Source organism: Borostomias antarcticus, assembly GCF_949987555.1.
Source record: "Borostomias antarcticus genome assembly, chromosome: 9".
Taxonomy (NCBI): domain Eukaryota; kingdom Metazoa; phylum Chordata; class Actinopteri; order Stomiiformes; family Stomiidae; genus Borostomias; species Borostomias antarcticus.
The window spans coordinates 4,081,044-4,106,769 of NC_140242.1; the positions used below are offsets into that span (position 1 = coordinate 4,081,044).

The following is a 25,726-nucleotide window of genomic DNA, read 5'->3' on the forward strand; positions in this document are numbered from 1 at the left end:
GTAAACACGATACAAAAATAAATAAATAAAGCCTATATAGGCTATAGGCACACGGAGAGAGAGAGAGAGAGAGAGAGAGAGAGAGAGAGAGAGTGCGCGCGCGTGTGTGTGAGCGCGTGTCGTTATTACCATGTAATTGGCTGTAGCCTATAAGGCTACTTGAGTATACTAGGGCTGTCAACTGAGCTAAGAAAGTATATTCTGATAGTATATTAAACTGACTACTGCACTGACTCTTTGTAGTCCAATTGCAGTGCTACTTTTTGCACCATGTTTGTATCACTGAACTTTACGAGTCCTGTCATGCACTGTCGTGTCCTGTCCTTGCACTTGTCCATTGTTGTACTGTTGTACGCACCACAATGTCGAAAAAATCATATGAAGGCCTATCTAAAGTACAATGGTAATAAACGAATTCTGATTCTGATATTCAACTTTCTCTCTTAATATTTTCCGAAAATCGAATATAGGTAGGCGACTTAGGGCTGGGTATCGATTAGAATTTCAAGAGTCGATTCGATTCCGATTCACAAGGTTCAGAATCGATTATCACGATTCAATTCGATTCGATTCAATATCGATTCGGTTAGTAGCCATGTTTCCATCCACTTGTCAATCGAATTATGTGAGGATTGCTAAAAATATGAATGCCAATAAAGCCTGTGAACGTGCGTTTCCATCTAGAGCTTTAAATCGGATAAAGCATGTATCACAAAAGCCTTTTATCGAATAAGAGAAAATCCGAAGAGATCGACAGTACAAACTTTCTGTCGATTTTCAAGACTTTTAATTTAATTAATTAATTTAATTTTTAGCTGTAATCTTAATTACATGACTGCCAAGTTATGCAACACATCAATACAGTGCTGGGTATCGATACTGATTTCCAAAAATGAATGAATGAATGAATCATTGAATTAATTAATGAACTATTCATTCCTTCATTAATTAATTAATTAATTAAATAAAAGATCGATTTTGGGATTCATGAATTGATTCTGAATCATTTGAAAATTTTAACCCAGCCCTATATGTACTCGATTATTACTATTATACAATTTTGCATAGAAAATGATGCATACAATGGAACCACTTCTAACCACAAGAGGGCGCTCTCCGCCTATTGTCATGAACAAGCACTATCGGAACTTTCATGTCCATCTGTGTTCACAGGATTCAAGTATTCAACTAACTTTAATACCCAGTCAACATGGTTGACATTAAGTTTTTTATCAGGACTGTATCCTAGCCAACTGAAAAAAACAAGAGGAATAGCCTATAGCCTAGTCACGACTAGTCGAAGTTCAAGTATTTATTTGACAACCCTAGTAGCCTACATACATTTACGAAATAGGCAACACAATAGTAAAAGAGAGTATTCTCATGTGCTATGGGCCACAGCGCTACTTCTTACAAAGCAGTAGGATATATACCGCCGCCGCACCAGTGGGGGGCAGTACAGGACCTGGGTGTTTGGATATATACCGCCGCCGCACCAGTAGGGGGCAGTACAGGATCTGGGTGTTTCTGGGGATGTCTTCTTGCTGCGTCGCCTGCGTCCCTCCATCCCAGTGAGTTGAACGCAAACAGCTGGAATTTGTTTTTAGCAACGATGGAGGAGTTTTCCGGAGACGAGGTACTCATATAAAACACATAACACTCCATATCTTTATTTATTGGTGTAACTTAGCAAACCAAATGCACATGTATCGTAGCTAGCGATGGTAGATTAGCAGTCAAATTGTTGAGCCTCCGTTTGCCTCCCGTCTACAAGCTAACGACTAGCCTAGCTAGCTGATAGCCCAGTCACATTTCCCGCTAGCTATTTGCGTACACTTATGACTGAGACATCGTGTTAGTGTTAATGCAGTTAATAAACGTTGACGTTTTCTATAGCTCACTATACAGCTAGCTAGATCCACGGGGAAGGGCGTTTAGCAAGCTAGCTTGCCAGGGATCTCAATGGGTGTGGTCGAAATCAGTGCGTTAGAATCCACACACAAAACACAGAACTACGACACGGTTTAACACACTTATTTCTGTTGTTTGCCCATCAAAGGTGTCCTTCAATGCAGACGAGGCCAGTGTCTCTGTTAAGGAGGTAAGGAACCTTTCGTGTGTGTGTGTGTGTGTGTGTGTGTGTGTGTGTGTGTGTGTGTGTGTGTGTGTGTGTGTGTGTGTGTGTGTGTGTGTGTGTGTGTGTGTGTGTGAGAGAGAGAGAGAGACAGACACAGACAGAGACACAAACAGAAACACAAACAGAGACACAGACAGAGACACAGACAGAGACACAGACAGAGACACAGACAGAGACACAGACAGAGACACAGACAGAGACAGACTGACACTGTGGTGGGAGACTGTGCCCTTTGTTTTCTGGCCAGCTTGTCAGGACGTCCCCCTTGTTGTTTGTGTGTGTCAGTGTATTGAGGGCATCATCGGAGGAGTGGACTACAACCAGAACAAGGTGAACCAGTGGACGGCCAGCATCGTGGAGCACTCCCTGACCCAGCTGGTCAAACAGGGAAGGCCCTACAAGTTCATAGGTAGGCCAGCTACAACCAGGCTGACGCTCCAGATGGTTTGCTTCACAGAACCATCTGGGATAAAACCATCATCTGGCACAGAAAATACAGCCAGGTGATTGGAGGAACTGTCTATCACGGGGAAATCAAATTCTTACTGAAGCCAGTCGGGTTCAAGCCAGTTTTAATGAAGAAATACTCTCAAGTTCAGATATAACTGCATTATTATTATTATTATTATTATTATTATTAGTAGTAGTAGTAGTAGTAGTATTGCATTATCTACACAGACCTCTTTAGGGATCGACACTGTTGTTTTCAACAAACGCCTGCTTCTCGCTGTCGTCACACCTAAACCCCGCCCTGGAAACAGGATGTGAGCTGGCGAGGTCAGGGTGGTCTCAGGAGGCAAGGCCAGCTGTGCCGTTTGACTCAGAAATAAACACTGAATCAGGGTTTGCTTTGCTGATCCAGATGGGTTTTGACTTTAAGATTATAATGAGCATCATGATGACCTGGAGGGGAGAGGCAGCTGATGTTAAGAGCCTCACATGGGCAAACAAGTGATCCGCTTCAGTCCGCATCAGTCTGGCGCAGTCCGGCTTTTTAACAACATGAGTGTGAGCTGATGCAGACCTGCTGGGGAGGTGGTCTGTAGTGGACTGATGCAGACCTGCTGGGGAGGTGGTCTGTAGTGGACTGATGCAGACCTGCTGGGGAGGTGGTCTGTAGTGGACTGATGCAGACCTGCTGGGGAGGTGGTCTGTAGTGGACTGATGCAGACCTGCTGGGGAGGTGGTCTGTAGTGGACTGATGCAGACCTGCCGGGGAGGTGGTCTGTAGTGGACTGATGCAGACCTGCTGGGGAGGTGGTCTGTAGTGGACTGATGCAGACCTACCGGGGAGGTGGTCTGTAGTGGACTGATGCAGACCTGCTGGGGAGGTGGTCTGTAGTGGACTGATGCAGACCTGCCGGGGAGGTGGTCTGTAGTGGACTGATGCAGACCTGCTGGGGAGGTGGTCTGTAGTGGACTGATGCAGACCTGCTGGGGAGGTGGTCTGTAGTGGACTGATGCAGACCTGCTGGGGAGGTGGTCTGTAGTGGACTGATGCAGACCTGCTGGGGAGGCATTATGGTACGGTACGGTATCTAGTTACACGGTACAGTTTACGGTATGTCACGGTAGACGGCATTTCACCTCCCCAACACACTGATCAAGTGGACCAGAGCACTACAGGCTGTTCCTCTGGTTCTGAATCTGATCAGGTGGACCAGAGCACTCCAGGCTGTTCCTCTGGTTCTGTTCTCAGCTGGCCAGGATACAGGCCTGATTAAAGGACCCTGTTTGCACTAAATGTCACCCATGTTGACTGGGTATTAAAGCTAGTTGAATACTTGAATCCAGTCAGACGGACAGAAAAGTTCCATTGCTGCTTGTTCATGACAATTGGTGGAGAGCGCCCTCTTGTGGTTAGAAGAGGTCACATTGCGTCATTTTCAATGCAAAATTATCTAATACCAATAATCAAATATATTTGATTTTCGGAAAATATTTGAGAGAAAGTCAAATATCATTTCTGAGCTCAGTTGATGGCCCTAGTTGATGATGTAACAGCGGTTCTCTGGTGTTTGACAGTGTTCTGTGTATAGGCTGATGTAACCGGTTCTCTGGTGTTTGACAGTGTTCTGTGTATAGGCTGGTGTAACCGGTTCTCTGGTGTTTGACAGTGTTCTGTGTATAGGCTGATGTAACAGCGGTTCTCTTTGACAGTGTTCTGTGTATAGGCTGATGTAACCGGTTCTCTGGTGTTTGACAGTGTTCTGTGTATAGGCTGATGTAACCGGTTCTCTGGTGTTTGACAGTGTTCTGTGTATAGGCTGATGTAACAGCGGTTCTCTGGTGTTTGACAGTGTTCTGTGTATAGGCTGATGTAACCGGTTCTCTGGTGTTTGACAGTGTTCTGTGTATAGGCTGATGTAACCGGTTCTCTGGTGTTTGACAGTGTTCTGTGTATAGGCTGATGTAACCGGTTCTCTGGTGTTTGACAGTGTTCTGTGTATAGGCTGATGTAACCGGTTCTCTGGTGTTTGACAGTGTTTTGTGTATAGGCTGATGTAACCGGTTCTCTTTGACAGTGAACTGTGCCATCATGCAGAAGAGCGGAGCCGGTCTTCACACAGCCAACTCCTGCTACTGGGACACGGCTACCGACGGTGAGAACCTGCCTCGCTAGCCAAGCTCACTAGAACCCAAAACCTCCTCTAGTTTTGGTCTTGATACAAAAAGGCCACCTTGATATTATATGTTATAGTATTGACCATTTCATGTTTGTTCTTATTCAAAACAATAATACCACAGTTTAGAGTGCAGTTTACTTGGATCAAAAAGTCGTTACCCTATAGACCAAAAGTTCAATTGAAAAGGGTCTATAACAAGTACTTTCACATTTCAAAGGCAATGTAATTTGCAGCATTTTAGAAGAGATAGTTCTAGACTCTGGTTGTGGTGTTTTGATCTGTGGTGTCTGTGCTCTGATTGGCTAATATGTGTTTCCTGTTGTACAGGAAGCTGCACGGTCCGGTGGGAGAACCGCACCATGTACTGCGTGGTGAGCGTGTTCGCCGTCGCCGTGACGTTGTAGACCTGGGCCGCACGCCCCGCCCTCCCCTGGACCGCCGTTCTCCCGCACCGAGACACACACACACACACACAAACACACAAACACACACACAGGAACGCAAGACCAGCACCCAGCCTTGAAGATCCAGAGCCAGCTATGACAACAAGCTCCCCCCACCCACAGGGAGGAATATGGGATCCATATGGGACCTCCATGTTTGAGTTGTATGTGTGAATGGTATACAGAGATTCGCTCTGTGTGTGTGTGTGTGTGTGTGTGTGTGTGTGTGTGTGTGTGTGTGTGTGTGTGTGTGTGTGTGTGTGTGTGTGTGTGTGTGTGTGTGTGTGTGTGTGTGTGTGTGTGTGTGTGAGCGTGAGCGAGTGGAAGTAAACATTCTAGAGAGACAGAGATGATGTTTTGGGACCAAGAAAATGGGCACGATCGATAGATCGATAGATAGATAGATAGATAGATAGACAGACAGACAGACAGACAGACAGACAGACAGACAGACGGATAGACAGACGGATAGACAGACAGACAGACAGAAGATAGATAGATAGAAGATAGATAGATAGAAGATAGATTGAAGATAGATTAGACAGAGTAATAATTACTGTACATGAAATTAGTAATTATATCCCAGTAACACATTAAAAACCTGAAGCTGTACTCCTATCGTATCTGTGAATGCTGTAGCTAAGTACAGAGGATATTTTGAAACTCGAGACCATGTCTGGGTGCAGATGCAAGGAGTTTCTCTGTTTGCTGAGGTAGCGCTTAGTATTTATGAAGAACACGTTTAATATGTAACTCAACAGCAAACTCATTTATTTATAAGAGAAACCCTTGGCCAAAAGCGGTCTTCATGTTTTTGCTGCTTCATTTAGCTTGCCTCTCGTTCCCTCTTGTATCAGACTCCATGGCTTTGTTATGACTATAACCCTGTAGACCTGTTTATCACGCGCTGGTAAGGTGCTCCAGGCCCCGGCTCCACCAGGGGCCTGTTGCAGTAGCCCATGCCCAAGATGATGCTCTTGTTTGGGACTTCGCGACCCTTGGATGCACCCATGGTGGTATGTGGAACCTGGAGCTCAGATGGAAATAAAAAACGTTATCCGTGGATGGAGCTGTGTGGTCTGTGTTTGTTCATTAGCGTTCTCTCATCTTCTATCAGTATCCAGGCTTTGCAATGATCTCATCTGTAGTGTTGTGGGGCATGTGATCTACACTAGCTGGTTTCACTGGTCCCCTCAAGGCACTTCTGCAGTAACATTGTGCTGTGTGTGTGTGTGTGTGTGAGAATGTGAGTGAGTGTGTGTGAGTGTGTGTGTGTGTGAGAGAGAGCGTGTGAGTGTGACCCTCTAACCCCTGCAACTCCTCCAGGCAGTTGTGACAAAACAACAGGTTCTCAGTCCTGGTTAAATTAACAGCAGTAGGTAAAAAGAGGTGTTGGTCAGCAGATCTCAGCCTGTGTCCAGACCTCCACGCACTCCAACGAGAAGATCTAACAGGCTAGACACACACGCCAGACAAGGTTTGCTGTGTAGAGTTTATTCATTTTAAATTAAGGCAAATGTTGAAATGGATGACAAAGCATATCCAGAGCTTCCCAGTCTATATGCAGAGGACTCTGGACTCGGGGGTTGATAGGCCATTATCGGTCATTCAGACGTTCTGCATCATCATCTAAACTCAGCGATGACCTCTGGTTCATCAACGAACCAGCGTTTGCAGGATCCAGACTGTGGAGGTGAGTTCTGTGGGGTGGAGCAGGACTGACGGGAGTGTGTAACCTGGAGGAGACTCAGGATGGCTCCTCCCTGTCCAGCTCTATCTGACCCCTGACTGGTTCAGGATGGCTCCTGCCTGTCCAGCTCTATGTGACCCTGACTGGTTCAGGATGGCTCCTCCCTGTCCAGCTCTATCTGACCCTGACTGGTTCAGGATGGCTCCTCCCTGTCCAGCTCTATCTGACCCTGACTGGTTCAGGATGGCTCCTCCCTGTCCAGCTCTGTTATGTATGAGGTCTATTTACCTGGGAATCCAATCTGATTCCAACACAGATTCTCAGGTTAGAGAGCAGGAACGATTCTCTATTCTGCCAGCAGAGGGCAGCGCACTGTAAAACTGTAGGTCTGATGACGTGCTCAAAATTCAACAACTCACATTAAATCACATTTAAATATGCATTTACTTTACATTTTCTTAAGGATTCAATCTTTAAAATATCACTTTTAATCAATATTGCTTTCTCACTTTTTGATTCACAATACTGTGCATTATTTATTTTTTTTCCCCCGATTTGTCTTCAAAGGATTGTTCAACATGATACTTTAGGTTGTGAACCTGTGTGCAACCGCATTGCGAAATATGAGCTGGTGCAAACTAATGTAGACACATTCATTCTAACCAAGTAACTCCACTGTTCCATCCACCAATCACTTTTCAATACGATACTGTGCAACTGTGTTCTGTGAGTTCCCATAGAAAGCAGACTACACCAGCATTGGGGTGGAGGACAGGCAGACAGATGCAAAGAGACATAACGCAGCACCAATTGGCAAAAACCCAAATAAGGACGCCAAATACATCCAATCAAGGCATTTCACAACAACAACAACAACAACAAAAGCTGCTCTTACTCTCACAAGTTGAATCAAAAGCCACAGAAACGCTTTGTAAACATGCAGAGAGGTAGCGTGAGCAGACAGCTGGTGGTCTGTGGCGGTCGTCATGCATTTTCATAGAGCAATGTGTTAGGATGAAGGCTGGATTAGTCTATTGACATACAGTACCATAGTGTTTAGAGAAGAGACCCACTCCTTCGGTCATCACGACTGCAAACACACACACACACACACACACACACACATACAGACACACACACGCACACACACAGATACCAACACACACACACATACAGACACACGCACACACACACATACACACACGCACCACAGAAGAAGCGCGTGTCGATAAAGCTCTTTTTGGGAAGTATAAAAGCAGTTGGTCGCAGCCGTTAAACAAGAGGATTACCCCCCAAAAAACTGTACAAAATACTCTCCCATTACCTCGATATTTACAGTAATCCAACAAGCTCTACCATGAGATTCCCACAGATATTTACAGTAATTAAACAAGCCTTACGATGAGATTGTGTGTGTAGACGTGAGCTCAGGACATGCAGCTAACCCCCTCACCCCCACACTTCCATGCCGATGTGAAAACATTTAACACACTCACTCCGTTTACCCCATGGCTCTGTGGGCAGCAACGCAGCGCATGACGTGGTGGAGAGGATGAGGGCCGAGAACAGCTGCTCTACAAACTAAACCCCTGCCCAGAGAGAGACCCCCTAAACCGCTGCCCAGAGAGAGACCCCCCTAAACCCCTGCCCAGAGAGAGAGACCCCCCTAAACCCCTGCCCAGAGAGAGACCCCCCTAAACCCCTGCCCAGAGAGAGACCCCCCTAAACCCCTGCCCAGAGAGAGACCCCCCTAAACCCCTGCCCAGAGAGAGACCCCCTAAACCCCTGCCCAGAGAGAGACCCCCCTAAACCCCTGCCCAGAGAGAGAGACCCCCCTAAACCCCTGCCCAGAGAGAGACCCCCCTAAACCCCTGCCCAGAGAGAGAGACCCCCCTAAACCCCTGCCCAGAGAGAGACCCCCCTAAACCCCTGCCCAGAGAGAGAGACCCCCCTAAACCCCTGCCCAGAGAGAGACCCCCTAAACCCCTGCCCAGAGAGAGAGACCCCCCTAAACCCCTGCCCAGAGAGAGACCCCCTAAACCGCTGCCCAGAGAGAGAGACCCCCCTAAACCCCTGCCCAGAGAGAGAGACCCCCCTAAACCCCTGCCCAGAGAGAGACCCCCTAAACCCCTGCCCAGAGAGAGAGACCCCCCTAAACCCCTGCCCAGAGAGAGACCCCCCTAGACCCCTGCCCAGAGAGAGACCCCCCCTAAACCCCTGCCCAGAGAGAGACCCCCCTAAACCCCTGCCCAGAGAGAGACCCCCTAAACCCCTGCCCAGAGAGAGACCCCCCTAAACCCCTGCCCAGAGAGAGACCCCCCTAGACCCCTGCCCAGAGAGAGACCCCCCCTAAACCCCTGCCCAGAGAGAGACCCCCCTAAACCCCTGCCCAGAGAGAGAGACCCCCCTAAACCCCTGCCCAGAGAGAGAGACCCCCCTAAACCCCTGCCCAGAGAGAGAGACCCCCTAAACCCCTGCCCAGAGAGAGAGACCCCCCTAAACCCCTGCCCAGAGAGAGAGACCCCCTAAACCCCTGCCCAGAGAGAGACCCCCCTAAACCCCTGCCCAGAGAGAGAGACCCCCCTAAACCCCTGCCCAGAGAGAGACCCCCCTAAACCCCTGCCCAGAGAGAGACCCCCCTAAACCCCTGCCCAGAGAGAGACCCCCCTAAACCCCTGCCCAGAGAGAGACCCCCCTAAACCCCTGCCCAGAGAGAGACCCCCCTAAACCCCTGCCCAGAGAGAGACCCCTAAACCCCTGCCCAGAGAGAGACCCCCCTAAACCCCTGCCCAGAGAGAGACCCCCCTAAACCCCTGCCCAGAGAGAGACCCCCCTAAACCCCTGCCCAGAGAGAGACCCCCTAAACCCCTGCCCAGAGAGAGACCCCCCTAAACCCCTGCCCAGAGAGAGAGACCCCCCCTAAACCCCTGCCCAGAGAGAGACCCCCCTAAACCCCTGCCCAGAGAGAGACCCCCCTAAACCCCTGCCCAGAGAGAGAGACCCCCCTAAACCCCTGCCCAGAGAGAGACCCCCCTAAACCCCTGCCCAGAGAGAGAGACCCCTAAACCCCTGCCCAGAGAGAGACTCCTAAACCCCTGCCCAGAGAGAGACCCCCCTAAACCCCTGCCCAGAGAGAGACCCCCTAAACCCCCGCCCAGAGAGAGACCCCCCTAAACCCCTGCCCAGAGAGAGACCCCCTAAACCCCTGCCCAGAGAGAGACCCCCCTAAACCCCTGCCCAGAGAGACCCCTAAGCCCTTTTCACCTGGACGCAGCTTTGCCTTGCAGTCATGCCTAACTGACCTACGCAGACCTGGTGTATACAGGGGCTAAGGGCTAGTCCAGGTCAGTCCTGGTGTATACAGGGGCTAAGGGCTAGTCCAGGTCAGTCCTGGTGTATATAGGGGCTAAGGGCTAGTCCAGGTCAGTCCTGGTGTATATAGGGGCTAAGGGCTAGTCCAGGTCAGACCTGGTGTGTATAGGGGCTAAGGGCTAGTCCAGGTCAGTCCTGGTGTATATAGGGGCTAAGGGCTAGTCCAGGTCAGTCCTGGTGTATATAGGGGCTAAGGGCTAGTCCAGGTCAGACCTGGTGTGTATAGGGGCTAAGGGCTAGTCCAGGTCAGTCCTGGTGTATATAGGGGCTAAGGGCTAGTCCAGGTCAGTCCTGGTGTATATAGGGGCTAAGGGCTAGTCCAGGTCAGACCTGGTGTGTATAGGGGCTAAGGGCTAGTCCAGGTCAGTCCTGGTGTATATAGGGGCTAGGGGCTAGTCCTGGTCAGACCTGGTCAGACCTGGTGTATATAGGGGCTAAGGGCTAGTCCAGGTCAGTCCTGGTGTGTATAGGGGCTAGGGGCTAGTCCAGGTCAGACCTGGTGTATATAGGGGCTAGGGGCTAGTCCAGGTCAGTCCTGGTGTATACAGGGGCTAAGGGCTAGTCCAGGTCAGTCCTGGTGTGTATAGGGGCTAGGGGCTAGTCCAGGTCAGACCTGGTGTATATAGGGGCTAGGGGCTAGTCCAGGTCAGTCCTGGTGTATACAGGGGCTAAGGGCTAGTCCAGGTCAGTCCTGGTGTATACAGGGGCTAAGGGCTAGTCCAGGTCAGTCCTGGTGTATACAGGGGCTAAGGGCTAGTCCAGGTCAGTCCTGGTGTATACAGGGGCTAAGGGCTAGTCCAGGTCAGTCCTGGTGTATACAGGGGCTAAGGGCTAGTCCAGGTCAGTCCTGGTGTATACAGGGGCTAAGGGCTAGTCCAGGTCAGTCCTGGTGTATACAGGGGCTAAGGGCTAGTCCAGGTCAGACCTGGTGTGTATAGGGGCTAAGGGCTAGTCCAGGTCAGTCCTGGTGTATATAGGGGCTAGGGGCTAGTCCAGGTCAGTCCTGGTGTATACAGGGGCTAAGGGCTAGTCCAGGTCAGACCTGGTGTATATAGGGGCTAGGGGCTAGTCCAGGTCAGTCCTGGTGTATACAGGGGCTAAGGGCTAGTCCAGGTCAGACCTGGTGTATATAGGGCCTAAGGGCTAGTCCAGGTCAGTCCTGGTGTATATAGGGGCTAGGGGCTAGTCCAGGTCAGCCCTGGTGTGTATAGGGGCTAGGGGCTAGTCCTGGTCAGTCCTGGTGTATATAGGGGCTAAGGGCTAGTCCAGGTCAGACCTGGTGTGTATAGGGGCTAAGGGCTAGTCCAGGTCAGTCCTGGTGTGTATAGGGGCTAAGGGCTAGTCCAGGTCAGACCTGGTGTGTATAGGGGCTAGGGGCTAGTCCTGGTCAGTCCTGGTGTGTATAGGGGCTAGGGGCTAGTCCTGGTCAGTCCTGGTGTGTATAGGGGCTAAGGGCTAGTCCAGGTCAGTCCTGGTGTGTATAGGGGCTAGGGGCTAGTCCAGGTCAGACCTGGTGTATATAGGGGCTAAGGGCTAGTCCAGGTCAGTCCTGGTGTATATAGGGGCTAGGGGCTAGTCCAGGTCAGTCCTGGTGTATACAGGGGCTAAGGGCTAGTCCAGGTCAGTCCTGGTGTATATAGGGGCTAAGGGCTAGTCCAGGTCAGTCCTGGTGTATATAGGGGCTAAGGGCTAGTCCAGGTCAGACCTGGTGTATATAGGGGCTAAGGGCTAGTCCAGGTCAGTCCTGGTGTATATAGGGGCTAGGGGCTAGTCCAGGTCAGTCCTGGTGTATATAGGGGCTAAGGGCTAGTCCAGGTCAGACCTGGTGTATATAGGGGCTAAGGGCTAGTCCAGGTCAGTCCTGGTGTATATAGGGGCTAAGGGCTAGTCCAGGTCAGACCTGGTGTATATAGGGGCTAAGGGCTAGTCCAGGTCAGTCCTGGTGTATATAGGGGCTGGTCCAGGTCAGTCCTGGTGTATATAGGGCCTAAGGGCTAGTCCAGGTCAGCCCTGGTGTGTATAGGGGCTAGGGGCTAGTCCAGGTCAGCCCTGGTGTGTATAGGGGCTAGGGGCTAGTCCAGGTCAGTCCTGGTGTATATAGGGGCTGGTCCAGGTCAGTCCTGGTGTATATAGGGCCTAAGGGCTAGTCCAGGTCAGCCCTGGTGTGTATAGGGGCTAGGGGCTAGTCCAGGTCAGTCCTGGTGTGTATAGGGGCTAGGGGCTAGTCCAGGTCAGTCCTGGTGTATACAGGGGCTAAGGGCTAGTCCAGGTCAGTCCTGGTGTATATAGGGGCTAAGGGCTAGTCCAGGTCAGTCCTGGTGTATATAGGGGCTGGTCCAGGTCAGTCCTGGTGTATATAGGGCCTAAGGGCTAGTCCAGGTCAGCCCTGGTGTGTATAGGGGCTAGGGGCTGGTCCTGGACTGGGCTAAAGGCAGGCCATTAGGTTAAATACAGCTGGGGAATGGCCTGTGTGCGAAAGGCTTTAAGTTTAAATCTCTGGTTGAATGGAGGTCTTCACTGATGCAGGAGTCGATACTTCAGTTCCAACACGCTCAGTGTGTGTAATGTAACGTAATGTAACGTATTCCAGTCTGATCAGGTTGGTGGATTAGTCTGATCAGGTTGGTGGATTAGTCTGATCAGGTTGGTGGATTAGTCTGATCAGGTTGGTGGATTAGTCTGATCAGGTTGGTGGATTAGTCTGATCAGGTTGGTGGATTAGTCTGATCAGGTTGGTGGATTAGTCTGATCAGGTTGGTGGATCAGTCTGATCAGGTTGGTGGATTAGTCTGATCAGGTTGGTGGATTAGTCTGATCAGGTTGGTGGATTTCTCCGGAACTCGTTGCTCAGAACCTCGGGGACCTCCTGTCCGCACGTCGCCTGGTCTTTACAAACCGTAACACGCCACTGATGCAGCCGCACTCCTCTTCGCAAGGTACTAACTACACCTTCCCAGCATGCATCAGGGTTGGCACTAGGAGTTTCGGCTAGGGACGGACAGCATAGAAGGATCCATGTGACACTTAAAGGGCTAGACGTGGAGCCAGACGGTACTGGGCAGCCATACAGAGCAGTACCGGGTTCTGATGGAAGATGGAAGAACCGAAACAACGACGGCCATCTTGCTTACGTCTCATACTCGGCGTGGAAGGTAGAGAGTATATGGATCAGGCTCTGGGCTCGCCGTGCGGGCTGGCGTGGGCCACGTAGCCGTTCATCTCCTTCCCCGCGTCGCGCCCGGAGTCTTCTGGCATGTCGAACGCCACCGCGTCACACAGCGTCGTGTCGTCGGGGACATCGTAGGCCGCCTGCGTCTCGCCGGCCGGCTCTCTACGGGGGACGGCGGGACCCGGCGGCTCCAGAACGCCCTTCTCGATCGTCCCGGCCTCCCCCTCCGCCCCCCTACCCTCCCCCGGCGCCACGGGCCTCGCCCGGCAGACGAGACAGAGCAGGTCGGAGCAATCCCAGAAGCCCTGCGTCATGCTGGAGGAGAACAGCTTCCGGCAAGGGTGGCAGAACTGGTAGAAGAGCAGCATGAAGAACACGGCCATGGCGTAGGCCAGCAGCAGCTGCAGCAGCAGGAGGGGGGCGCACACCGACGCGTACGCCTCCGTGCGGTTCACGTACCACAGCAGCAGCAGCGTGGCGTTCTCCACGAAGCGCAGCATGTAGTACACCGCCATGCGGTACCAGTTCTGAGACTTGTTGATGAGGTCGGGGTCGTGCAGCTCCAGCTGCACCGCTGACCAGCAGAACATGTTGATGCCGGCGTAGAGGAAGGTCAGCAGGCAGAGGACGATGGTGGTGCCCACGCGCGTCAGCGTCTTCTCGATGTTCTCGGGGAAGGGCGAGTGGCTGCGCCAGAACAGCGCCCAGGGGTAGAGGAAGAAGAGCAGGAAGTTGAGCAGCACCACGGGGAGCACCCAGAGCTGCAGCACGGAGCTGAAGAGGACCAGCACGGTGACGCGCGTGGCGATCTCGAAGCTGCGCCACAGGAAGACGCAGAGGTAGGCGCCGGGGCTCACGTCCACCTCGTAGTCGTCGTACTTGATCTTGATGGCCAGGATGTTGCAGCGCAGCGCCCCGTACACGATGGACAGCAAGGAGATCACCATCAGGGTGCCTGGGGGGGAGGGAGAGAGAGAGAGAGAGAGAGAGGGTATAGAGAGAGGGTAGAGAGATGGTGTAGGGGAGAGGTAGAGAGATGGAGAGAGTGTAGGGGGAGAGGTAGAGAGATGGTGAAAGAGAGAGAGTGTAGGGGGAGAGGTAGAGAGAGAGTGTAGGGGGAGAGGTAGAGAGAGAGTGTAGGGGGAGAGGTAGAGAGAGAGAAAGAGAGAGAGTGTAGGGGGAGAGGTAGAGAGATGGAGAAAGAGAGAGAGTGTAGGGGGAGAGGTAGAGAGATGGAGAAAGAGAGAGTGTAGGGGGAGAGGTAGAGAGCGAGAGAAAGAGAGAGAGTGTAGGGGGAGAGGTAGAGAGAGAGAGAAAGAGAGAGTGTAGGGGGAGAGGTAGAGAGAGAGTGTAGGGGGAGAGGTAGAGAGAAATAGAGAGAGTGTAGGGGGAGAGGTAGAGAGCGAGAGAAAGAGAGAGTGTAGGGGGAGAGGTAGAGAGCGAGAGAAAGAGAGAGAGTGTAGGGGGAGAGGTAGAGAGAAAGAGAGAGAGTGTAGGGGGAGAGGTATAGAGAGAGAGAAAGAGAGAGCGTGTAGGGGGAGAGGTAGAGAGAGAGAGAAAGAGAGAGTGTAGGGGGACAGGTAGAGAGAGAGAGAAAGAGAGAGAGTGTAGGGGGAGAGGTAGAGAGAGAGAGAAAGAGAGAGAGTGTAGGGGGAGAGGTAGAGAGTCAGATAAAATATGCATATATGAAATATGTATTTCACTTCTTTTCTATTAACCATCCTGAGCTCGCATTCTGTTTCATGCTCTGTTCTATTCCAGCTGTGCTGGGCTGGTTTGGTGTGAGGACAGGTGTGGGGCTGGTTTGGTGTGAGGGGCTGGTTTGGTGTGAGGACAGGTGTGGGGCTGGTTTGGTGTGAGGGGCTGGTTTGGTGTGAGGACAGGTGTGGGGCTGGTTTGGTGTGAGGACAGGTGTGGGGCTGGTTTGGTGTGAGGACAGGTGTGGGGCTGGTTTGGTGTGAGGACAGGTGTGGGGCTGGTTTGGTGTGAGGACAGGTGTGGGGCTGGTTTGGTGTGAGGACAGGTGTAGGGCTGGTTTGGTGTGAGGACAGGTGTGGGGCTGGTTTGGTGTGAGGACAGGTGTGGGGCTGGTTTGGTGTGAGGACAGGTGTGGGGCTGGTTTGGTGTGAGGACAGGTGAGGGGCTGGTTTGGTGTGAGGACAGGTGTGGGGCTGGTTTGGTGTGAGGACAGGTGTAGGGCTGGTTTGGTGTGAGGACAGGTGAGGGGCTGGTTTGGTGTGAGGACAGGTGTGGGGCTGGTTTGGTGTGAGGACAGGTGTAGGGCTGGTTTGGTGTGAGGACAGGTGTAGGGCTGGTTTGGTGTGAGGACAGGTGTGGGGCTGGTTTGGTGTGAGGACAGGTGTGGGGCTGGTTTGGTGTGAGGACAGGTGTGGGGCTGGTTTGGTGTGAGGACAGGTGTGGGGCTGGTTTGGTGTGAGGACAGGTGTGGGGCTGGTTTGGTGTGAGGACAGGTGTGGGGCTGGTTTGTGAAGCATTCTGGACCATGTGGCTCTGGGAGTTCTGCCTCTCTAGAAAAGAACAGTGATCCAGACGTGCTGTTCCATGTGAGATCTTTAGTCTACCTAGGGACATGAAACATGGTGGTACTAAGTGAACCAGGACACCAGTTAGCCTGCAGCTGAACCAGCTCCTAGTGTCTCATGTACAGTATTCACATTTGATTACGGAGGCCCACAGCATCTGGAGACCTGACTGCAATATCTCTCTCTCCCTCCCTCTCTCCCTCCCTCCCTCCCTCTCTCTCTCTCTCTCTCTCTCTCACACACACACACACCTCAGTAGGGAGGAGGTTACATAACACTTTGACTCATGAAAACACCATTAGTTTAGTCCCAATACGGCACTTAACGCCCACACCACACTGAGAGACTGCACTGCTGACCATGGGCGAGAGAACAGAGAGAGAGAGAGAGAGAGAGAGAGAGAGAGGAATAGAGAGAGAGAGAAAGAGAGAGAGGAACAGAGAGAGAGAGAGAGAGAGAGGAACAGAGAGAGAGAGAGAGAGAGAGAGAGGAACAGAGAGAGAGAGAGGAACAGAGAGAGAGAGAGAGAGGAATAGAGAGAGAGAGAGGAACAGAGAGAGAAAGAGAGAGAGAGGAACAGAGAGAGAGAGAGAGGAACAGAGAGAGAGAGGGAGAGGAACAGAGAGAGAGAGAGGAACAGAGAGAGAGAGAGAGAGAGAGAGAGAGAGAGGAACAGAGAGAGAGAGAGAGGGGAACAGAGAGAGAGAGAGAGAGAGAGAGGAACAGAGAGAGAGAGAGAGAGAGAGAGAGAGGAACAGAGAGAGAGAGAGAGAGAGAGGAACAGAGAGAGAGGAACAGAGAGAGAGAGAGAGAGAGAGAGAGAGAGAGAGAGGAACAGAGAGAGAGAGAGAGAGGAACAGAGAGAGAGAGAGAGGAACAGAGAGAGAGAGAGAGAGAGGAACAGAGAGAGAGAGAGAGAGAGAGAGGAACAGAGAGAGAGAGAGAGAGGAACAGAGAGAGATCTCCGTGGCTGTGGAGACTGTGCTCTGTATGGGGCGGATATCCAGCATGGATCAGCAGCTCGGAGGGATGTTTCCTTTCAAACTCAACACTTGAGAGAGGAGACCCCTGCTAGCTGGCATGCCCAACAGGATGTCAAACAAGCTCACATAGCTCACACACACACACACACACACACACACACACACACACACACACACACACACACACACACACACACACACACACACACAGCCCCCCCCCTCCCCCCTGCCGATGGACACAGCCCCCTGCAGGACCACACAGCCCCCCCTCCCCCTCACCTCTGCCGACGGACACCGCCCCCTGCAGGACGCAGATGTACAGCTGCAGGGTGAGCTGGGGGGCGGAGCCTAGGAAGGCCTGCACCACGGAGGTCCTGGCGAAGGCGGCGCGGTGCGTGAACAGCTTCCCCTCCGCCTGGCCCACCTGCCGCTCCACCTCCCCCGGCCCGCCGCGCCCGCGCACCTGCTTCTTCCGCGTGATGCTGACATACGGCTCCTCCGCGCCGCCCACGCTGCCATAGATGCAGAACGCCTCCAGGCACCTAGGGGGCAGCGGAGAGAGCACCACGTCAGAGGAGACGGGCTGAGAGGCTGCCCGACGCGTGTGAGGGGGTTAGAAGAAACAGACATGTAGCCTATACACACACACACACACACACACACACACACACACACAGAGCCATAGAGCAAGTCCCTAGAAAGTCGCGGTCAAAAGTTGGTCAAATACAGGCCGCCGGACCCCTCGGTGGGAATGGAAGAGGTGCTGTTCTCACTATATTAATCCAGCACACCAATAGATTGACATTGAAACTGATATTTTAAGATGAAATCAACAACAATAGCGAGGCTTTAAGCACCTGGAGGCGATTTGACCCTCTGAGAGTAGGGGGGGCAACATTTTGACGTGAGAAAAAAAAACAGTTCTGCCGTCCCGTCCCATCTATTTACAAAGAATGCCAGTTGTGAACAGTATGCTAATAAGAAATCCGTATGACAATTCAATATGCACAACGCATCAAACTTCTGACATTACGAGCATGTCAATATGACTTTATGACCGAGCACTAGGCCATACCCAACATCAGGGGCGGAATGGGGGAATAATTCAGACCGGGAAATGTAGCCCCAGTCAGGACCCTTTTTAAGCCGGATCAGACCAGTGATGTTTTGATATACTGTACAGTACATACAGTATATCTACATTATAGCCACACTCCTTTCTCCACCAGTGCTTTTTTCACCTACAGTATTGAGATCGAGAGTATGCTGTAAGCAGACATTTACACGCTGCTGTGTTGTGACCATGACAAGTACAGTAGACATCAGCCTCATTGTCCCACACCTGATGAAATGGTACCAGAGCTCACCACCTGGGGGCACTCGCCACAATTCACTTTTCTCCATTGCCAAGTATATTTTGCTTTGTAAAAAAGGAAAGAAAGGTGTGGTGTCTCAGTAACAGTATAGTGTCACATCCTTACTTGGGGGCGGTCCGGGATTCAGCCAGATGATGCTGAGTGCGTCTAGGGACCAGACCCTGGAGCCTGAAATTACACCCTACATGTGGCCTTGTGAGGAGAGGGACCAGACCCTACATGTGGCCTTGTGAGGAGAGGGACCAGACCCTACATGTGGCCTTGTGAGGAGAGGGACCAGACCCTACATGTGGCCTTGTGAGGAGAGTGTGTTCCGCAGTGTTCCGCTGAGCTGTGCTCTTCCAAGCAGGAAGTTCTCCCAATGAGTTGCAGGGGATGTGAGAGTTGTGGGATTGGGGAGGAAAAGGGAAGTGTCTGGTTTCTTTACTCAGTAGTGTCAGACACACAACTTGCACAAAACCCAGAAGAGGAAGGAGAAAGTTATGAAATGAGGGGTGTGAGGACACCCCAACTCAAGTACAACTGAGAGCACAGAGCCCCATGAATGCATTTTGTGGCTCTGTGGGCGCTATGGCTGTCAACTGAGCTCAGAAATTATATTCGACCTTCTCTCTTTAATATTTTCTGATATTATATTCGATTATTATATTGGCCTCTATCTGGGCCCAGGCACATTCACACTCACGCACACACAGACATACACCAGTGTTTGCCATGTCTCCTATGATGTTTTTTAGCCTTTCTTACTCTGAAAATGCAATTTAATGTAATTTATTGCTTTATAAATGTTCGTAGCCGGTAGACAAACATACTCCAGGAGCTTGCTCGATCATCTCGTTGAGAGGGGTCAGGGAAGAATTTTTACAGCTCACTTTTCTGGCCCCCGGGTGATACTGTTTTTTTTTGCTTCCCTCTGGAATACATAGGGGTGGGACCTATGCCCACCTAGTTCTCTGTAAAGTGCATTGTGTTGCCTCTGTGTATGAAATGCACTGTACAAATAAGCTTTGATTCGAAAGCTTAACATCACAACATCAAACTGCAACTGCCTGCTGGTGCTAGCTTCCTTGCCGATGGTGATGTTGTTAGTGCTAGTGCTAGTTTCGATAGCCTCTGGAGCACTTCTGCATTCGATTGCTGCGGTGTCATGTCGAGTGGTAGCTTATTCATTAGCATTGCCAGTTTTATTTTTTTTATGAGGAAGTGGTTAATTGTTTTTATAGCTCTTTTCGCCATTGTGAGCAGGTTGGCTATAGTTGTAGCTTGTTGAGCACTGAGCAGTAGGCTACAGTCACATCTCATTTTAGGTAACAGATCAAACCGGAAATAGTTGAGGTCGACGGACGAGTTGTGCCATTGGTGGATATATTTTTTCTTAAAGATAGCCTAGTTTAAGTAATAAATACACTTTTTAAATGAATGATGACCTAACACAAACTGGTACAAACCACAATTATGTATTTAATAATTGTGTTAATTAGTAAAATTAAAAAATTAAAAAAAAATATTTTAAAGAGTTTGAGCAGAGTTGGGCTGGCCAATCAGGGGGGGCAATTGCATTGGCTTCCAGTAACATTTAGAGTTGACTTTAAGGTCCTCCTTAAGAGCTTTGTCTATTACACCACATCTCTGTCTATTACACCACAGCTCTGTCTATTACACCACAGCTCTGTCTATTACACCCCATCTCTGTCTATTACACCACAGCTCTGTCTATTACACCACAGCTCTGTCTATTACACCACAGCTCTGTCTATTACACCCCATCTCTGTCTATTACACCACAGCTCTGTCTATTACACCCCAGCTCTGTCTATTACACCACAGCTCTGTCTATTACACCACAGCTCTGTCTATTACACCACAGCTCTGTCTATTACACCCCAGAGCTCTGTCTATTACACCCCAGAGCTCTGTCTATTACACCACAGCTCTGTCTATTACACCACAGCTCTGTCTATTACACCACAGAGCTCTGTCTATTACACCACAGCTCTGTCTATTACACTCCAGAGTAGGGATGAGACGGTATGGATTTTTGCATTACGGTAAGGTACGGTACAGTATCTAGTTACACGGTAGGGTTTACGGTATTTCACGGTATACTGCATTTCACCTCCCCAACACACATAAAATAACAAGTATTTTACTTTGAAGGAAAACAGCTTTATTGAACATTAGTGTGCGTGCCTGTGGAGTGTGAAAAAAATAAACAATAATTTGTTCAACTGGAAAGGTTGTTAGTGGAAAAAAAAACGACCTACAGTATTTGTTTAACTCAGGTTGTTAGTGAAGTGTTAGCTGTTGCAAGGCGGACTGGCAATCAGGCGCTAACTGGCCTGACCCGCGGTGAATGGCCTGCCCCCCCCCCCCGTCTAAGGCATCTAAAATATCTTGCACAAGAATGTTGCAAGTGATTGGAAATTGCAAGCAGATTTTTTGGGGATTGAACTGGCCTTTAAAATCAAAGCCTTTTCATGACGCTTTCTTTCATTAATCTCGTGGATTTATTCAGAATGTCAAAGTTGGCTAATCACTGCGGTCATGGATGCTGCGATGGGAGTTAAAACTAGTAGGCTATAGGCTACAACATTGGTTATTTAGGCCTGGCTGTATCACACAATATTGTAAACGTTACTAAACGGCTTGTTTAGGTGGAGATTACATTTGCAATATTTTATTTTGTAAAGCTCATTGGGAATGGGAACGCACCTGTCTGAAGTGCGGTGATTAAAATCAAAGACAGGAGATGCCGTAGCCTAGGCCTACACTCTCGCCGCTCGCAGAGAATGTCACGGTTCTAATACCGTGGACATTTTATACCGTGGTTCACGGTTTTACGGTATACCTTCTCATCCCTACTCCAGAGCTCTGTCTATTACACCTCAGAGCTCTGTCTATTAAACCCCATTTCTGTCAATTACACTTCAGAGTTCGGTCTATTACACCTCAGAGCTGTCTATTAAACCCAAGTTCTGTCTATTGCACCCCAGAGCTCTGTCTATAACACCCCAGCTCTGTCTATTACACTTCAAAGCTCTGTTTATTACACCTCAGAGCTCTGTCTATTACACCCCATCTCTGTCTATTATACCCCATCTCTGTCTATTACACCCCAGAGCTCTGTTTATTACACCTCAAAGCTCTGTCTATTACAACCCAGCTGTCTATTACACCTCAGAGCTCTGTCTATTACACCCCATCTCTGTCTATTACACCCCAGCTCAGTCTATTACACCACAGAGCTCTATTATACCACAGCTCTGTCTATAACACCTCAGCACTCTGTCTATTACACCTCAGCGCTCTGTCTATTACACCCCAGCTGTCTATTACACCCCAGCTCTGTCTTTTACACCCCAGAGCTCTGTCTAGTACACCCCAGCTCTGTCTATTACACATCAAAGCTCTGTCTATTACACCTCAGCGCTCTGTCTATCACACCCCAGAGCTCTGTCTATTACACCTCAGCGCTCGGTTTGTTACACCCCAGAGCTCTGTCTATTACACCCCAGAGCTATCTATTACACCCCAGCTCTGTCTATTACACCTCAGCGCTCTGTCTATTACACCTTAGAGCTCTGTCTACCTCAGGGCTCTGTCTATTACACATCAAAGCTCTGTCTATTACACCCCAGAGCTCTGTTTATTACACCTCAAAGCTCTGTCTATTACAACCCAGCTGTCTATTACACCTCAGAGCTCTGTCTATTACACCCCATCTCTGTCTATTACACCCCAGCTCAGTCTATTACACCACAGAGCTCTGTCTATTATACCACAGCTCTGTCTATTACACCACAGAGCTCTGTCTATTATACCACAGCTCTGTCTATTACACCCCTGCTCTGTCTGTTACACCCCAGCTCTGTTGATTACACCTCAGGGCTCTGTCTACTACACATCAGGGCTCTGTCTATTACACCTCAGGGCTCTGTCTATTACACCTCAGGGCTCTGTCTATTACACCTCAGGGCTCTGTCTATTACACCTCAGGGCTCTGTCTATTACACCCCAGCTCTGTCTATTACACCTCAGGGCTGCCCAGTCATCCCTCAGAGCAGCACTAACGAGGCTGAGGGGAGGGAGGACGGGGTCTGGGCAGAGGGCCATGGCGGAGAGCCGGTGTCGTCAGTGTAGCGCAGCTCTGGCCCACGGCGCCAAAGAGCGGGCCCGGCAGGGAGCCAGCAGAGCGGCGAGGCCCAGGCTGTTCGTCAGGCCACACAGGTCTGGGTAACACACACGGACATCCAGCCACGCAGCCAACAGCCCAACCACAGTGCTCAGCGCTCGGTCTTACCAACACAAGGTAAGTGAAATGTTTAGCTAGCGTACGACCTGGCTCCACTGAGTCTGTTAGCGTCGGCGTCAACCATCAACCGTCAGATGCTAAGGAAATGAATCCACTGTTATTAATGACAGCGGGTCCACTGCAGTCGTTGTGTTACGTTGGATGCCTGCGACCGTCGTTAGAGAATCTCCGAGGTTCATTTCTTGATTGTTGACGGACGCTGACAGTTGGCGCCGACAGACGCAGCGGAGCCGAGGGGCTAGCCTACACACACACACACTCGCTGAATATTCATAGTCAGTTAAGTTGATCATGTGAATGTGTGTGTGTGTTTGTGAGAAAGAGAGAAATGAGAGACAGGGTGTGAGAGGTTGTGTGTGTGTGTGTGTGTGTGTGTGTGTGTGTGTGTGTGTGTGTGTGTGCATGCGCGTGTGTAACTCGATACTACAGACCGGAACTATAATACATTGTATTAGTAGGGAATGAAAGGCCTACTAGTGGTCTCACTCCAATCAGAAGCCCTGGAGCAGTTCTGATAAGAGAGAGCTTACAGCCAGGATACATGAATACATAAACAACCAGGAAACAGGACGACGCGGTCATGTTAACAGAATGGACAGAACCAAACCCTGGTGTGTGTGTGTGTGTGTGTGTGTGTGTGTGTGTGTGTGTGTGTGTGTGTGTGTGTGTGTGTGGGTGTGTGTGTGTGTGTGTGTGTATGTTTAGAGGAAGCCGCTCTCTGCCCCTGGCACAGGCTGATACAGCAGGCATCCTCCTCAGGGTGTGTTGCCAGTGATAAGGAAGAGCCTGGAGCAGCTAATAGCAACACTTGGCTATTCCTGGAACCCCAGTTGCTCAGCAGAGGGCTGCCTGGGGCCCAGACCAGGAGGAGCCCGTCTCATCCGTCCAGAACCGGCCTGGCCCTACCCATCTGTTACACCGGTGGGATGTGTATGTGTGTGTGTGTGTATGTGTGAGAAAGAGAGAGATAGAGGGTTTTTTTTGTCCATAACTGGCAAGTTAGCATACAGCGAATGCTGTGTGTGTGCGTGTGTGCGTGTGTGTGTGAGAAAGAGAGAGATAGAGAGAGAGAGAGAGAGAGAGAGATGTTTTTTTTTGTCCATAACTGGCAAGCTAGCATACAGCGGATGCTGTGTGTGTGTGTGTGTGTGTGTGTGTGTGTGTGTGTGTGTGTGTGTGTGTGTGTGTGTGTGTGTGTGTGTGTGTGTGTGTTTGTGTGTGTGTGTGTGTGTGTCTTAGGCTTTGTAGGACAGGATTAGACTATATGGAGGGCGAGGCAGAAGGCCAGGCCAGGTCAGCCCTGGATTACATTACCAGGACCAGGACCAGGCCTGCTATGTGTCTGTAGTGTCTACACAGGACATTACCACACTGGGTATTGTCACTAGATCAGAGGCAACAACAGGATATTACACACCAGTGATCTGACTGGGATAAAACACGTCGAGCTGATTAGGTGGCTGTTATTGCCTCCTACTAATAATCCACAACAGTTCATTGGACAGAGATGGTTAGGCTATAAAAGATCAGTCACACATAGAAACCTCATAATGACAGATGTAGAATCGATTCTACGATCGTAGAATCCACGTTATAGTAGGCTATCTTCTGTTTGTTCTGTTAATACAATCGATGGTTGATCGGCCTCCCCAGCGAGGCAGTGCTTCGTAACCCAGCAAACACACAACGTCAGGGAGACGTTCAGATCATGTCTTAATAACGTCCGTCGGTCCAGAACCCCATTTGTACGTCTGCTGGACCCCTCAATATTCAAACGTCTGGCTTGGACCCCTCTAAGACGTCTGTGGACGAGCAGAACGGGTTCAATATCTGAACGTCTAAAAAAAACTTTCATTCTGGCTCCTAATTGGATGTCTTTGGACGTCCGAAAAAGACGAAAAAGACATCTAAAAGACGTCTTTTAGACGTGTCTTTGCTCAGTGGGAAGGCGCGTAGGCTTCTCCCACCCGACCGACATGATGCTGGTGTTGCGCACTGTGGGCGGTGGGGGTATTAAACCACAATCTATCGACGCGGGGGCATTGATCGGCACTGCGTTTATTTCCGTCCTAAATGTTGTAGCAGCCCGCGGGCCGACAGATCCGTGGCCTGTTTGTTTCAAAGGACCGGCGACAAAACAACACAACACGGACACGCCGCGCCTGATCTTACGTCAACACTGTCGCCTACAGCGTTAACGCAAATGTTTACAAATTGCAAAAGTGCTTGTGGCACTAACACCCCTAGGACAAACGAACAGAAAATATGTTAACTGTCACACGCCGCCAAAAATGCATCACTACTTTCAACAAATGGTGCCAATTGCCTATTGCTTTTTAACGACAACCCTGCAGCTGCCTATCATGACAGCAGCTCTGCGGCCGGTTAGGCTCCGCGGGACGGCGGCTACTTCTAAACACGGAGACTCGGCAGCATCCCACCAACCTCACAATGGGTCCGAGCTGGAGTATGTGCAGCAGCAGCACGAGCGGACGGTCCCGGCTGAGGTCCCGGTGGATGAAGGTGAGGGTTAGCTGCACGAGCACCGACGGCACGAGTGTGAATAGCAGCGTCAGCCCTTGCCAGATCTGGTCGCCGTGGGAGCGGTAGGTCGAGCTCAGATAGAGGGCTGCCGTGGTCTCGGCCGTGAACAGAGACACCGACACAAATATGGAACTGGGGAGTCGCATCCTCACTCACTCGGCCATCGGGGAAAGCGGGTGCCGCTCCCTTCCCTCAAGATCTGCCTCTCCGAGCCATCGAGCACTGACCGAGAGCCGACTCCAGGACGGAGGTGCCCTCCCTTCGGGAGCTCGCTGCGGTGCATCTATGTGACCAGCTGAGTGTTGCGCTCCCGTCGTCTGTGTGCAGTGCCCGAGAGGAGCAGTAGGGGGCGCGCTGAGCTCGCTGTGCGCTCACGCGTGGACAGAACATGGGATGAGAGCCAAGCAGCTCTCACTGTAAGCCAAGGACAAAAATCACTACCAACTATTCATTTGAAACAGTTTAATATTCAAAAACATCCTGAAAGCATTGTGAAACCACAGGTGTTGGATATGCAATTCAACAAACAC

General features: G+C 50.5%; 2 protein-coding genes across 2 annotated transcripts; one reads left to right on the top strand and one right to left on the bottom strand.

The window, feature by feature from the left end:
- Positions 1-1,556: 1,556 nt before the first annotated feature.
- dynlt3 (dynein light chain Tctex-type 3) lies at positions 1,557-6,246 on the top strand. Its single transcript, XM_084443037.1, has 5 exons — positions 1,557-1,636; positions 2,060-2,101; positions 2,423-2,546; positions 4,663-4,740; positions 5,092-6,246. The coding sequence occupies exons 1-5, from the start codon at positions 1,613-1,615 to the stop codon at positions 5,166-5,168; spliced, it is 345 nt and encodes a 114-aa protein (XP_084299163.1). The 5' UTR covers positions 1,557-1,612; the 3' UTR covers positions 5,169-6,246.
- A 7,191-nt stretch (positions 6,247-13,437) lies between these two features.
- xk (X-linked Kx blood group (McLeod syndrome)) lies at positions 13,438-25,342 on the bottom strand (the record flags this gene model as incomplete). The annotated part of the gene is made up of 3 exons (XM_084443548.1): positions 13,438-14,393; positions 17,244-17,506; positions 25,098-25,342. 3 exons carry the CDS (start codon positions 25,340-25,342, stop codon positions 13,438-13,440), a joined length of 1,464 nt encoding a protein of 487 aa, XP_084299674.1.
- Between the last annotated feature and the right edge of the window lie 384 nt (positions 25,343-25,726).

What these genes read in the sequence shown, in the direction of transcription:
- dynlt3 (XM_084443037.1), top strand. Translation starts at nt 1,613, where the DNA reads ATGGAGGAGTTTTCCGGAGACGAG. An exon ending in CCAGTGTCTCTGTTAAGGAG is followed by an intron (nt 2,102 to 2,422) that starts GTAAGGAACCTT and finishes TGTGTGTGTCAG; the next exon opens with TGTATTGAGGGCATCATCGG. An exon ending in AAGGCCCTACAAGTTCATAG is followed by an intron (nt 2,547 to 4,662) that starts GTAGGCCAGCTA and finishes TCTCTTTGACAG; the next exon opens with TGAACTGTGCCATCATGCAG.